Source organism: Corvus hawaiiensis, chromosome 3, assembly GCF_020740725.1.
Source record: "Corvus hawaiiensis isolate bCorHaw1 chromosome 3, bCorHaw1.pri.cur, whole genome shotgun sequence".
In the NCBI taxonomy this organism is placed as follows: Eukaryota; Metazoa; Chordata; class Aves; order Passeriformes; family Corvidae; genus Corvus; species Corvus hawaiiensis.
In genome coordinates, this window is record NC_063215.1 from 38725301 (window position 1) to 38740521 (window position 15221).

At 35.3% G+C, this 15221-nt stretch overlaps 1 protein-coding gene across 7 annotated transcripts in view; it reads right to left on the bottom strand.

Annotated features, from left to right (window-relative positions):
* MAP3K7 (mitogen-activated protein kinase kinase kinase 7) overlaps positions 1 to 15221 on the bottom strand; it is a 48069-nt gene that overhangs the window by 18506 nt on the left and 14342 nt on the right. For 4 of the 7 annotated variants that reach the window (XM_048296076.1, XM_048296080.1, XM_048296079.1 and 1 more), the window contains exons 6-12: positions 14553 to 14677; positions 9567 to 9695; positions 7352 to 7482; positions 6843 to 6924; positions 5510 to 5661; positions 4717 to 4876; positions 2085 to 2165 (exon numbers count right to left, since the gene is read on the bottom strand). In XM_048296076.1, the coding sequence (XP_048152033.1) occupies positions 2085 to 2165; positions 4717 to 4876; positions 5510 to 5661; positions 6843 to 6924; positions 7352 to 7482; positions 9567 to 9695; positions 14553 to 14677 (860 nt within the window). The remainder of the gene's footprint in view (positions 1 to 2084; positions 2166 to 4716; positions 4877 to 5509; positions 5662 to 6842; positions 6925 to 7351; positions 7483 to 9566; positions 9696 to 14552; positions 14678 to 15221) is intronic. The other 3 variants (XM_048296077.1, XM_048296078.1, XM_048296081.1) reach the window with 1 other exon arrangement.

Genomic DNA, 15221 nt, shown 5'->3' on the forward strand with positions numbered 1-15221 from the left:
TCTCTTCCTAGTTTTTAGCTGCAGATTCATCTATAGAAAATAATTATTCATTCTCAGCTTTCATTTTGTGGGCTAAAAAAAGCCATGGTTTCAGATTTGTTTTTATACTCTCTATACCGCTCTTACCCTAGTAACTCTTCTTCATATTATTTCAGTGCATGTATGTTTCTTTTATATGGCTGACCAGAACAGTATGTTGAATTCCTGATTCAAACTCAACAAGGGCAGTAATAGTGTCAGTGCTTCTTTATCTTTCCTGGAAATGAACCTTAAGATTTCACAGTTTTTCACAACTACATTAGATTCGTGGCTCATACTACCTGAGATTCATCTGCATGCATGTCATCTTATTAACAGAAATTGTTGTTAGCACATGACCCTGGATTTCACCCTATTTCTACTCAGTCGCAGCAAAATTCTCCCTATGTGATACTCTAATCCTCTTCTTAATGAACAGTTGTTTCTGATAAAGCTTTAACAGGGAATTTTATTATCAATCACTTGACTTAAATACCTTAGGAGTAAATTTTGAGAAAATTCATTAATATGCTTGCTCCAACCCTACACCTTTTTTCATTCCTACAGGTTTCTATTCCTTTCATATGTATTCCAAATTACCTTGGAATTCCCATCCTGTCAAGTTCAATTAAAATAGACCAGGTGAAGAATGTTTAATGACTGCCTCTGCCTAACTAAGAAACCAATAGACTGGTACAATCTATTTTGTGAAAACAACATGGTATTTTATTTCACTGACTTCTTCATTATTGCCTAAAAGTTTCAAGGTTTCTTGGAAGCCTCAGTGTTATGGGCAGACAATGTACACAGACAAGAGGCACTCATTAGCTTCCAGAGCTTATTTACTAGGCTCTCATCATGAGTTAACACTGAACCTGGACAGATGTCTTCACTTTCACTTTCCTTGCTTTTTCAGGATTTCATTTATGTCACTGCAGGCCAGGACTGCTTAAAAGTTACAGTGGAAAGCTACTCTAGTAAACTTTTTTGCCCATCTGTTAGCCTCAATGCCAAAGATGTTTTCTTTTCATGAGTGCTCTTGATCTTTGGAATCTACTTTTTCATATTTGGTATTTTTAATGTAACCTCAATAAAGTTATTTGAAAGTTTTGTACAAAATTATCTTTTGCATTCAACTTTATAACACCAAACAATATCAAGATTTACAAGGAAACTTCCTCAGATGACACAATTTAGAACAGGAGTGCCACAGTTTTTAGCTGATTTCTAGGTATTATCACTTGCACTTCCTGCCCCTGACATATAATTTTGAAGTGACTTGCATACTGTTAATGGTATGCCTATCACAGTTCGGGAATGATTATTTTTAGGCTTTGAGAAGTATGAAATGAAAGAAAGAAAAATGACATGCTACTAACTATAAATAGACTGGGGATATATGAGAATTATTCATTAAAGTCCCAAATGATATTATCATCCATGGTGCCTGATCATATTAATTTTTTTCCTATCAGAAGCCTCTCCTAGTAATTTTAGTTTGCATTAACTTAAACACAACAGCAATACCTCATGCACACACATTTTAGCTCTGGAAAAATGTAGTCAAATATAAGAATTACACAGACTAAGCATTAATGTTTTAATCACAAATATCATGTGGATTTGAAATTCTGTACGTAATTTATCTTAGTTTTTTGTTCTACTATTATCTGATTAAAAATGGGAGCCCAAACACAACAAAGATCAGGGCAAAACAATTATCTAGACAGGAACTTTTCAACGTAGGTCCATTTTCACCAAATGAGGTACTGCAATACAAGACAGCATATATAGTTTTGCTCTATAAGAAGATTCTGAACATCAAGATCATAAAGGAAAAGGTCCTTTAGCAGAAGAAGTAAATTTGAATTAGAAGATTGAATCATTTACTGATAAAAGTAAGTGTGTAATAAAATATGATGCTCCTCTTTACAGAAGCATTATGAAAAATTTAGTGGGATAATTTCTGGGCCTGCCCTAAAGCAACTGGAGCAAGAAGTATTTTAGCAGTCTGATCATTATTCCGGCATCTTAACCAACTGACCCGTTCACCTGGTCTGCGATACCTGGTATGATGATCTCAGGGACATCCAGAATGTTGCCAAATGAAGCAGTTTTACGATGGCCTCGTTTAGGCTTGGAATAGGCTGAAAAAATACACATATACAATACACATGCAAAACACTAAAATGGCAAGAGCAAAATTATTAAATTCCTAATACTGCATTGTTCATATACTTGGTTAAACTAGAGTTCATGCAAAAATGTGTCATGCAGAATAAACTGCATTGCCTTCCACTCATGCTTACACATAGTAAAGCAACTGTTAAAAAGCAAAAAATGCAGAACTAGGCATCATTACAACACGGTGTAATTAGTTATAGTTAGCAACACAAAAGTCAAACACAGAAAGCAGCATGGCAACACAGAAGGGAAAACCAAATGTAATTATCCAAACAGAGAAAAAATTAAATTATTTCAGTTCACCTGTACATTCAGAAAAAAATCTTGACTGCCTGAACTTAACCAAGATTTTCTCTTTAGTGTTGTGTACAAACTATTTTATAAAATGTCTAATAGTTATGTACTTCTGGTTCTTTAAATCACCTCCTTTCAAAGCAAATTTCATCTATTTCTGAAAAAATGCTTCCTTTTATTACATTTGACAATCATTCCTGCCCGTTACTCTTTTGTCTTACTAGTGAAGGTTTTTTGTTTTGAAAACTGGATATCACTACCAGCTTTTTCATTTTTGAATCATGTTCAAGAAACATTATAAACTTTGAAATAAAATCTTATTTTACTACTTCTGTAGTTTAAGATAAATAGGTCCTATTTAGAGATAAATCTGAATACGTCTCCCAAAGGTAGAACACTGTAGCATACTCATCTCAGTAAGTAATGGTGATGTGCATTACATGATTTACTCTTATATTTAATCTAGAGGAAGATGGAACAAGAATAAATAATTTTCAACCTGATTTAACAACAGCCCAATTCTCACCCAGCCATGCAATTTTTTTTCAGGTTCACAGCATATTATTTCTGTCACACAGTTAACAAGATTAAAAAAGGAAACCAAAACCAATATAGTGCTGTTTCATCTCTTTTTGAAAAAGTTACGGTCAGATGTGCTTGACCTCATTTCTCATAGTCCACTACTGCATGAAGTGATTTCTTTAAAAAATACCTGAAGAACCCCAAACTGAAAATAGTATGCTAAGTATGTACTTTTATTTCAAGAAAAAGAAACCCAACAGTCATAACAACAAAAAAAAAAAACAAACCAAAAACCCCTTTGATTATTCTGAATAGTAATTATTATTTCAAAGAAATGTACTTAAAGAAGACAAACTAGGAAAATTAAAAGCTTGTACAAAGGAGGGCCAGGTTATCTCTCCTAATGTCAAAAAATTCCATTACGAATGTCAGTGACCAAAGTGAGTCCTGACAAATTTTAAAATAAAACCAGCATAGTGTTATTACCAGGTAAGTACACAGCTGCCTTCTGTGTTAAGAAACCTTTAGAGATATTCAGGGTGAGATGTGCTACACAATCATCCAGTCAAAGACTGACAATACAAAAGACAGATTTTGGAATAAGGCTTTAAAATAAAAACATGAAAGTAAAAAGAATTTAGGGCAAGATAAATATTATTTCAGTACCTCAGTATTTAGTAAAACAAGATCCTGGAGTAATCATAACACAATGAAGAACAAAAATGAAATAGCCATGGTGCACAAGAAAGCCAGAATTTTGATGTGTAATTCCTTATTAATTGCAGCTACTCGACTACCCTAATTTTCAGATTGGTAGACAGATACTCAAACAGCTAAATAACCCTGAACTAACCAAAGTAGTTTTGTTTGACTATTTAAATCTGTGGTTATATACCATAACACAAAAAACTTTCACATATGAAACTCAAAATCTGAAGTTTACGTAGATTAACGAACAGTATCTTTGATGAAGAAAAGAGACAAGGAAGTGTTTGCCAAGTGTACACATTTTTATTAATTCACTATTTTGGGATGAATCAAGATTGCTTTCACCATAAAATCAGGTATTTATACTCACAGATAAACTCTAATTCTCTCAAAAATTTAAGGTTTAGAACTGAGAGTTTATATCTGAAGGAAACCTGGCAAAACACCTGTAGCTTCTCTTTTAACAATGGACAATGCTCTCTTAACCTGGTGAATAAAATCTAATTACGTTCCTTGTTATGAAATCTGTAAAAGTGGATTTTCAAACTTATTTGGGAACATGCTGAACTTTAAACCTACCTCTTCTTTACAAAAATATCATAGACAACCCCGAAGAAAATGTTATATAAATAATTATGCTAGCAGAGATGGAATAACACTATTTCAGATAAAAAGGAGAAAGTTGTGCATTTGGAATAGGACTAATATTTAGAAATCTCATAATGCATTTTTTAGAAAGGTAAAAATCTAATTCAACAAAATCTCTAAAAGCTTTAAAATACTCAATTAAAATACTCAGTTTTGCTGAGTGTACAACCATAAACATAAAGGCATTTCTCCCCCACAATTAATAAAGGACAATCAAGACTACATGAATAACTTAAGTATTTTAATATGGTTACTGTTTTTAACTTCCTGTAAAACTATACATTTTCCTCCCTATTTCTTTCCAATTCCTTGGTCTACTCCCCAAATATCATTAAATTTTACCTGTGATGGAAGCTATTCTTGCTTCTATTTCAGACATGTCAGCACTCATCCTTTTGGCTTCTCCGGAAACAAGGGCTGACGGTGGTCGGGCACGAACATCTGACAAGCTCTCAACACTGCTCCCACGAGATGGGGGCAAACTCAAACGGCCAGGATCACCCTGTCAGTGATCCAAACAGTCACATTTTGTAAAAAGAAAATTCTGCAGAAGCCCGTCCGTAATATGCACCAGTATGTCTCTATAATGTGCATTTTAAAAGCGACAAGATTTAAAATTTATAGCACAATAAATGGCAATAATTTAACTTTTACTGGTATATATGAATGAAATATCTGCAGCTTTGAAAATAATCTAACTTTACACAGATAAAAAAATCAGTAGAATTAGGCCAATATGGTCATAAGACAATCTTTTTATTTTTGCATTCTACTTGAAATAAACCAAGGTATTTTCAAAATTCACCTAAATGTTTAATCCTTTCACATCATACTAATATTTTGGTTATAAATTAAGGCAGCAATTTTCAAACATATTTTTCTAATCGAATAAATCCCTTTAAATAAAATAAACAATTTAACATTTCACTGGAGATCTTATTAGAGCCTTCCAGCTTACCTTTTTGGAATCATACAACGTTTTTCCATCCCTTTTCATATTCTTCTCCTATTACTAACTGGATCAAATTTTGCACTGTTTTGAATGACAACACTCATGTTTCAGAGCAGATACAACACTTATGTCTACCCATGTCCATTTTGTTACTATAGTACAAAATTGCACATGTTGGCTTACCGGCTGCTTGGCTGTATTTTTGATTTGCTGTGCCAATTTTGACTCTAAACGTTTAATAGTGTCATTGGTAGAAGCTCCTTGGAAGTCACTTGGTTCCATGTTAGCGTCACTCTTGTTACTCGTGTTTGTAGAAGTGATGTCCATGAATGAACCTAGAAACCAGTAACAAGGAAAAGCACTTGAGAATGTGCACTAAAAATACTGAAGTGCATCTCTTCACAGGACAGCTCTCAGGAGTCTAACTTGCCTTTAAAGCAACACTTTTGAAAACCTTTAATGAAAGACAAGTTTCAAGACTGACACAGATCAATTAGTATAAGAAGCAAGAGGAGTGAAAAAAGAGTATGTAACTAAATACTGTGATAACATTCTGAAGTCAAGCTTTATCTCTCTTTGAAATTGTTACGAGTAGGTGTTATATTAACAACACAACAAGAAGCAACGTCATTCACAATTAATGACAAAGACCATCATTAACCACAGAAGAGCACAAATACCTGAAAAGTATCAGCCAATACATATTCACAGTCTGAAGTGATAAATTATGTCTTAAAATCATACGCTGAGAGGTAAACTAGTAATCAGTGAAATGCTACAGCTGCAAAGATTTTGTTAATATAAAGGTCACTAAGCTGCAAAGTAGCCAGTAAAGCTTTATCCAAAAAACCAGCAATTTCTTTGGAGATAGAAAATAATCCGACCAAGCAGAGGAAGCTGAAGAAATGTAAGATTAAAAACTACTGAAGTGGAAAAAAATGTAGTCTAAACAATTAGGTGACTAAATGATCTTTTTTTTATTATTATTAAAAGGATTTCTCTGAGGGCGAGACTACCTGAAAGTCTAGCCCACATTTTGTTCCATCCACCTTTCTAGTGATCTTTCTTGCACTTATTTTAAATTACTGTATTTACTGCATCTTAACATAAAACAAATGCAAGTTTAAATTGTGGAGACTGCAACTTAAAGCAGGCGCAGCTTTCAAGAATAGTGAGGAATTTTAAATAGACAACTCCTAAACATTACATATAAGTGAAAGGGTGTCAATTACTAGCAACGTTCATGAGGAAAAAATGGAGACATTAAAGCTGGGCATTTGGAGACAGCTTATAATAAAAGCTTTTTCTTCGTTACAGGTACACTTCAGCAGAACCATCTGAGAACACTAAATATGATGTGGTATGAGGTATTAACAAAATAAACAGGGTCTGCTGATGCTTAAGATTTTGGAAATCTTTTCCATTTTGAGTTCAAAATCAATATAAGAATGTGCTTTATAATCTATCTGCATCATTTCATGTTTCTGTTCTTTTTCTCTAACTTATACAAATGTACCTGTGCTAGTGGCAGAGTTGCTTTGGCCTTCATCTGAATACTGGCAAGGATACTGCAGAGGTTCATCAGCTCCTGGAAAGTACTGTGAAAAAACAGTAATTATTTGATAAAAAAGTAACTAAAAATTGTTTTTAAATTATTTAAATACTACCTCATAATTTATAAGTGTAAATTATATATTACATTTATAATAATTTATTTATAAGATAAATGAATGCAATTATTTTTAGTAATACATTAAATACACCTATGATTATTTGTTTATTTTCTCAAATCCATTATGAGTTATTATACCCCTCCAAAGAGGGTATATATAATTATATATATGAAAGACAAATTATTTCCCTTCTCTACTGCGATAGTTTGATAATTTTTGTCAAAAGGAGAGAGGCAAAAGAAAACATGCAAGCCCACCTTTGGAGTGGGATGAAAGGCACACCTTTTGCAAATAAATTTCCCATCTTAATAGTTTAAGAAATGATTAAAATACTTAAAATAAATTTTTATACCCGCATCAAGTGTGTCATTATTTTAACAATTTCCTCCATGGATGGTCGTTGTGAGGGATCCTTGGACCAACAACGGGTCATTAAACTCTCAATTGGCTTAGGTAAATTTTTGATCAGTGGTGGCCGAGTACCTGTAATTGAAAAACACCCTTAAATTTTTTAAACAGACTATAAAACAACTGAGAGTTTCTGATCTCTCTCCAGTATTTTGCTAAATAAAGAAAGGAAAACACAGAGTTAATTGTAATCTGAAGGAACTGGTCTGTACTTAATTTTCTCTCTAACAAACAAAAATTGACAAAAGAAGTTCCTCTGCACTACATAGCAGCAGTAGGAAAAAAAAAAAAAATCAAACTTTTCCTTCAGTACAGGTTTGAATCCATTCACTGACTGACCAAATACAGCATATTACAATGGCTAAAGAAATGTTACTTCTTTCTGAAGAGTAAAGTTCTAGGCCAAACTAGGAAGCAAGTAATAACAGTCTTTGGCTCCTAATGCTGTATCCACAAAAAAAAAAAAAAAAAAAGAAAAAACCCAAAAGACTCAAAGTATTTTTGAAAGCCGATTTTGCTCCTAAGAATGTCCTGAAAAATTATTAGGCACTGGAACTACCAATTTTTGTGACTTTTTCATGGCCTATACTCATTTTTAGTAACATTTTACTTTAACTATTGTGTAACTATACAGCTGTTTTTTGCTTCAACTTCCTCCTCTTATTACCATTTCAGTGGGAACAATTAATGGACAACCAGTTGTGTTTGATATATGAGACACACTGACAGTTTGCAGAGAAAACAGTAAGTATTTAAGACTATAACAAACAGAAAAAGTACTACATGAACTAAGAATGCCACAATAGTTTTAAGTGAGATGAAGTACACTAACACTTCCTTCTTAAGAAGAAGGAAAAAGAAAATGGAAAAAGATAAAAAAGGTAAAATTTTAAAGCAAAAGTAGGTACAGATAGGGAATTTTCAAGTATACTCCCACACCTTACTGAGGCTTCTTGGTTTACTATAAGATTAACACACTTAGTTTTACAGTTAATGCTTTTATGCAAGGCACTTATGACTCCTAATCTCAATGTCCAGTGTCCTTGAAAAACTGGAGAATCTCTTTCTTCATTCAAAAATGCCATTTGCAAACATCTCTCTTTGTGCATTTCTATGACTATAATATTCATTGATTCTATCATTGTCTGCCCCACTCTCTTCTTTGAATAGGATATGCCTGTGCTCACCTTAAGCTTCTACAATTTACTGCTGAAGCAACGACCCTCAGGCAGAGTACCAGCCTTCATTGCTTGTTTGTTAATTTTTTCTTCCAAAAAGTTTGCGCTTGCTTGGATGTTGTCCATCACAAATGGCAGAAACTCTTTGCAGACATTCATGGAACTACTTCACTATCATTACTTTAGTACTCAAAAACTCTGTTTTGCCAAGGTACCCAAAAACACAGCAGTAAAAAGTTACAACTCTAGCATGAAGATACTACAGGCTACTCTACTACCCTGACCAACGTTACACCACTGCTTTAAAGAAAGCAGTCCATTTGACACAACCACTGTGCCCTGTTCATAGTCTAAGTCCCTGAAGATCTGTTTTGTATAGTGCCTAGCACAGTAGGGTGCTGTTCCATGAGTGCAGGTACCTAGGTATAAAGGTAAAACCATTCAAACAGCAGAATAAAAAAAACAACCCCCAAAACACCACAGATGAAAAACAAAGTAACATTTTTAAAGCCTAATGGTCCCAGACAAGGTTTCATAGCTTCTAACATTTCTAAACACAGGTTAAGTTACTTAAAGTTACACATTTCTTGTAGATGTCCAATTAAAAAAAAAAAAAAAAAAAAAAAAAAAAAAAAAAAAAAGACAATGTAGCTAATAAAATCATCATTCAACCAGGTAAGACGTTTTTCTCAGATCACGTCTAAAATGGAGTGTTGTAGTAATGAGGACGTTGCTCTTTATCCTTCTTTGCTCATACACCACTTGAATGTAGCAAGCACTGTAGCAGCAGCCAAGTAACTCAAACCCCACACTGACACAAAAGAGGTAGCGTCTAACTGTTTAGCCTTTGTGACAAAAATGCATACTTAATGAAGCATAAAATGGAAACACTAGTAATTTAAACCTGTACAGTTAAGAGTGTTTAGCAAATTCATAAGTCATATACACAGCTTCAAGTGCAATAAAGTATCTTCAACTCACCATTGTGAACTGCCCACATTATTCGGAAAGCTGGACCACCAATCTCATCGAAAGGTTTCCTACGGGTGATTACCTCCCAGAGAATAATACCCCAACTGAAAACGTCACATTTTTCACTGTAATTGCTACCTGGAAGAAAGCCATCAATATAATTTGACTCTTTTCTATGTAATACATTAAAAAGAAATACAGTTTGAGCAGATCATAGAATCAGGTTGGAAAAGAGCTCCAAGATCATCGAACCCAAATTTTCACTGAACACCACGATATCAACTAAACCACAGCATGAAGTGCCATGCTGAGTCATTTCTTTAATGCTTCCAGGGATGGTGCCTCCACCACTCCCCTGGGCAGCTTGCTCCAATAAATACATAGCTTTACATACTTACTTTCACTCCACATTTATTTTGCTGAGAAAAACCAGTTTTCTAAAGCTGGCTGATTCATGCTAACTTAAGCCTGAAATCACTTGACAGTATGACTGTTAAGAATGCCCCTCTCTGGGAATCAATCCTTGGAGTCATCTTGAAATGATAAAACACATCAGTTTCCTTATATAATATAAACCACAATTCATTAGGTTTAAAAAATCTCTTGTATTCAGGGTTTAATTGATTATGTTTCTTTCCTCTAAATATTCTTCAATTCACTTCTTCCAACCTTAGTCACAATATGCCAGCCAATAACATCTGTCATATCCATTACTCTTTATTAATTACAGGTCTTCAGAAGAATTACTAAGTTACCATATGAACAAATCAGGAGAGTCCTCAATTCCTCACTATCTTACTTCCTCCTGTTCCTGGTTTATTATTCTTACCCTTTTTGTAATGTCATTACTTAACTAAAATTCTTTGACTGTAAGTTCAGTATTTCTAAGACTCCTAAGGTGCTGAAGACAGGTAGACGACATAGAATAATAAATAAAAATGTTCAGAGGTGTGTTGGGTTGACCCTGAGTTGATGGACAGTCTTTAAGACCAATTACGCTTCTCACAATTTACATATTTAAACCGCACGGAAAGGCGGGACTTCCCCTTTTTGGTCGGAGCTCGCCTGCTGGAAGGTGGGGGGGCTCCGAGCCTCCCGGCCCCGCTGGGCCGGGCCGGGGCCACTGCCCCTTTCCCCCTTTCCCATCGCTGCGGCACGGACCCTGGGTCACTGAGGGGGACTGTCCCAGAGCCGCAGGCAGCTCAAACCAGCCATGGACTGCTCACAGCTAAACCCATCCAGCGCGGCTTCTGGGGACAGGCGGGTCCCTCTCCCCTCCATGCGGAGCCGGCGGAGCCAGCGGGAGCCGGCAGAGCCTCCTGTCTGCAGCCAGCACACTCCGTGCTGAACTGAAGAGGACACCACGCAGCCAGCAGCACAGAGGGAGCGAGGCTTTCCCCACCGTAAAGCCCGAACAAGAACACTCTTCAACATGGCGGCTTCAGAGTCAGAGAGAAAGAGAAGTGAGTCACGTGGGACGGAGCTGAGCATGGCGACGGGAGAAAAGAGGGCGGTGCCGCGATTCTGGCGCGCAGCTTAAAAGAAACCTTCTTGCATGCCGTGGTAAGAAACTGTAATACCACAAACTGTTTGTCTCTTTAATCCATTTGAAGAACATGGGGGGGGGGGTGGAGAATCAACGTGTGCCTATGAAGTTTGTGAAGAGTGCCTATGCCAGGCTATATAGAAGTAGTAAGAGGCTGTTAGAGACTTGTGGCGAAGAAAAGCCTCTGTGTGCAGGCCAAAATAACTTATCCTTAAAAAGATGAATAACCCCATGTGATGGCCCATGTTCTGTAGTGTGAAAAAACTGTGAAATTCTTCATGGGAGAGATGTTCTACACACAGCAGACTGTTTGTTTCCGGGCGGGTCTGCTATTGGTGGCAGTTTGGGAACCACGTGCAACTGAAGGAAAACCCTTTTTTCCTTAAGCATAAGAGAGAGACTTTTCAAGAACTGCAACACTGACTAACATCCCATGTTCTGTTATCCCTTGTGTGAGCTGGATAAAAGGAGAGAAGTGCTGGAAAGAGGGGGGGGGGGGAATTTACTTTAATTTTGTTTTGTTGTTTTCTCTTTACTTTTAATTCTATTAGTAATAAAGCTCTTTCATTGTACTGCAACTGTTTAAGGTTTGTGCCTGCTTTGCTTTTCTCCTAATTCTTATCTCACAGAAGGAAAATAAGTAAATAATGAATATTTTGAATCAAAACCACTACAAGAGGCTACAAAGAAAGAATGCTTTGTAACCATAACTCATGCAAACACTAATAAGAAATGTGAATGGCTAATGACATGAGAATAAATGTGCAAATATAAATTATAGGAGATTTGTTCATCTATCTTCAAACAAGGATTAAAATTGGCATATAGTGGCCAAGAGATTTTTTTGTTTATACCTAATCAGAAGGCATTATTCAGACAAATCATTTCAGTAACAGTGGAATTAAAGAAGTCTAGTTTCATGTGAATACCCAGCATACAGCACCAGTTGCAATAGGCTCCACTACCCGTGAGCCAACTTCCTCTGCCCCCATACCACTGACAAGCTGCAAAGCAAACAGCCTGTTCTCTGGCCAGTTCTTGCAGTCCAGCCAGTTTGCAAGACAAACAAGAAACAGGCCGCAGCATGAACCACAAGCCCTCTTTAAGTGAAGGCATTAATTTGGACTTTAAAAAACTCTCTAAGAATGTGGATCTCTGAAAATCTTTTCACCTGTATCAAAGAAGCTGAATGTAGCTAATGAGTTCAAAAGGCACAAAGAAGAAAAACAAAGTCAGCTTTATCAGTTGGCTTATTTTCAAAGGTGCTGGGGAAGAAAAGTCATGTTAAGCAATGGCAGATCACTAAGGGAAGCAAAAGAGTCTCTATGCAGTCACAGCACTTCTGTAATACACAGCCTATGAAACTAAAGGAGTGCTGTTCACCTGTTTGAGCACTGAAATCCTATTTTGTGGCTGAGAAGTCTTGGACTAATTCTGAAAAGCGAGACTCCAAAAGAAGTGAGTGAGTATTCTGCATTGTTTCCTTATGTGAGAGACTAAGATTGCACAGACAATAATTCCTCAATATATCCAATTATCCCACAGCAATTTTAAAATACTTTCTTCGAATGGGAGTTCTGATATTAGAATTGCTCTCTTTCACTTCATCCTGATCTATATCATATTATTTTCATTTAGATTACTTGACCTGTACAAGGCTTTAGGTGCCCTAATGTTTAAAACGGGGGGAAAATCTTAATATTACGGCAACTACTCCACTAAGCACCATCTTCTGCGATAGATACTTCTCATGCCTTTATTGTTCTCATCTGGAAACCTTAGTATTAGAACAGCACCAAATCAATAGTAGCCTTTATTCCATTGTTGAATCCTGATGCAGTAACATAAGCAAAGAAATTTTTAACGATTTTGACATTTGAAGTGGTTATTTTAGTAGTTTAATGACTGTTTCAAGAGTAACTTGATATGCTGCATCATAGAAGATGCATCATACTAGATTCTTTCCTTTCCTTGATACTTGTGTTTATATAACGATTTGTCTATTTATCAATAAATGCTTTCAGTTGAAAGTATGTAAAAACAACTGTAAACTAAAGGCTTTTTGCTGCTATCCAACAATACAACTGCAATACAAGATTTCTTTTTTATGCCTTGCTGGATTCATACACCAGAGGAACTAGGATATGAACTGTAAATCCCTACTACAATACACTTATTTATATCCGTTTTAGATTAAGATTTTTCACCAAAACTAGCTTTAACACTGATTGTTCAATTGCTTATTTCTAAAAGAAAAAAAAAATCTCCTATTTATACAATTTAATTTAATAACAAGCAAGTGTTAGGAAAGAAGCAGTCCTGGCTAAAAAATAGAGGAAGTACCTGAATATAAAATGACATAATGGAAAAATTTCAGGCATCAGAGTGGAACAAATAACCCTTGGGTGGGTACTCTAAGCAATACGTGGAAGAAAATGGTACCTTCAGAACAAAAGTTCCAAAGGTGATGTTTGGGAGGAATCCTAAAACTGTATATGGACAGCCTCTGGAACAAGGACAGTAGAAGAAAAGAGGCCACTTGGATCCAGAATCTGGGAAACCACTGCTGCACATATGCACTTACCAAATATATCAAATCAAGGACACCTGCTTCCTAAAGCAGTAGGATGACTTTTCCAGACCATTGCTAAATTGCATTGATAATTAAGGTACTGACTGGTTAAAAGGTGTTTAATCTGCAATTTAATATCTACTGGATTATTTCTCTGATAATCATGCAGCAATTATAGCTATCTAATTATCAAGTGTCATCAGTCTTTCCCAATTACACTCCAAGAAATAGCTTGTTTTCCTACTTAACCAAATTAACTGGTATTAACAAGTTCCTCAGTATGCAGGAAAGAGGAAGTACATTGAATCTTTAGATTACACAAAAAGCAGATGAAGATGGGAGTTACAAGAAAGTGGAGGATCAAAAAAGAAGGTAATTATGTTCAATTTAGAGACACTAACAGGGAAATTCTAAAGTTAAAAGCTGATCAGAGTAGGGAGTGAAAGTAATGACAGTGTATTTAAATGTCACAAGAGTTTGAAATGATTTAAGAATCTTAGAAACAGCAAAATTGTGGGGAAAGAGCCCTCTGGCTGTATTTTACTTACAAAATAAGGAACTGCAGCTGTCTAAAGGTACTCCTTATGTAAATCTCAGCAATGACAAATAAAGGTACACATAATTAAATGTCTAATATTAACATGAGAGAGTTGGTTCAGTGCTGCTCTTCAAACCTCTGCACAATTACTTGACAATATACACTTGTACAGATTTAAAAAAAAAATGTTAGACTTCTGCCAAATCTCTTTCAGTTTTTACCTCAAACTTTAGTAAACTTTATTTTAAAGACTACATGATGCTCTTACTCTTACATCACATTAACTCACAGTTGCATTCCTAAAAAGGAAATGTAATACTGATACTGAATTTTTATTACCTTCAAAAACTTCAGGTGCCATCCAAGCAGCACTTCCTTTGTTGTTGGTCATGTGTGTTTGAATATCACAGGCTGTACCAAAGTCACAGATTTTTAGAACTGTCCCCCCAGCTACTAAGAGCAAACTGTCAAAGAAAAAAAAAGGGTATTAATATTGTAGAATAAAATAGTCTGATAACAAACCACTGATTTTTTTTATCCCAACAACTATCATTCTAATATAGATGAATATCTTAAGGCTTTGCATCTCAGTGCTTTATTTTATAATCTGGGAAATATGTACGGTCATTTGTGTCTAATGTGAACAGATTACATATTTTAAAGTAATCCAATGTATGTTGTAATTTACTGATATTTCTACATGTTAGATTTTAAATAAATATCTTTAGCCATGGTAAACCACTAAGCGTATATTGAGAAAATTAGTCCTTCAGATGCCAGGGGCTGAAAATGAACAAGTGCTGTAACCATTTTACTAAAAGAAGAACAATCAAGACTCCCACTAATGTCAGTCAATGTATCTATTTATTTAAATGGAAGGACTTGAAGTTACATGTGAACAACTTTCTAAATCAAAACTGGGGAATACAAGAAAGAACTAAAGATTTAAATTGTGGCTTCATGTTATAATTTTACCTGGTAATAACTGCAGGTTACCACCAAAAAGGG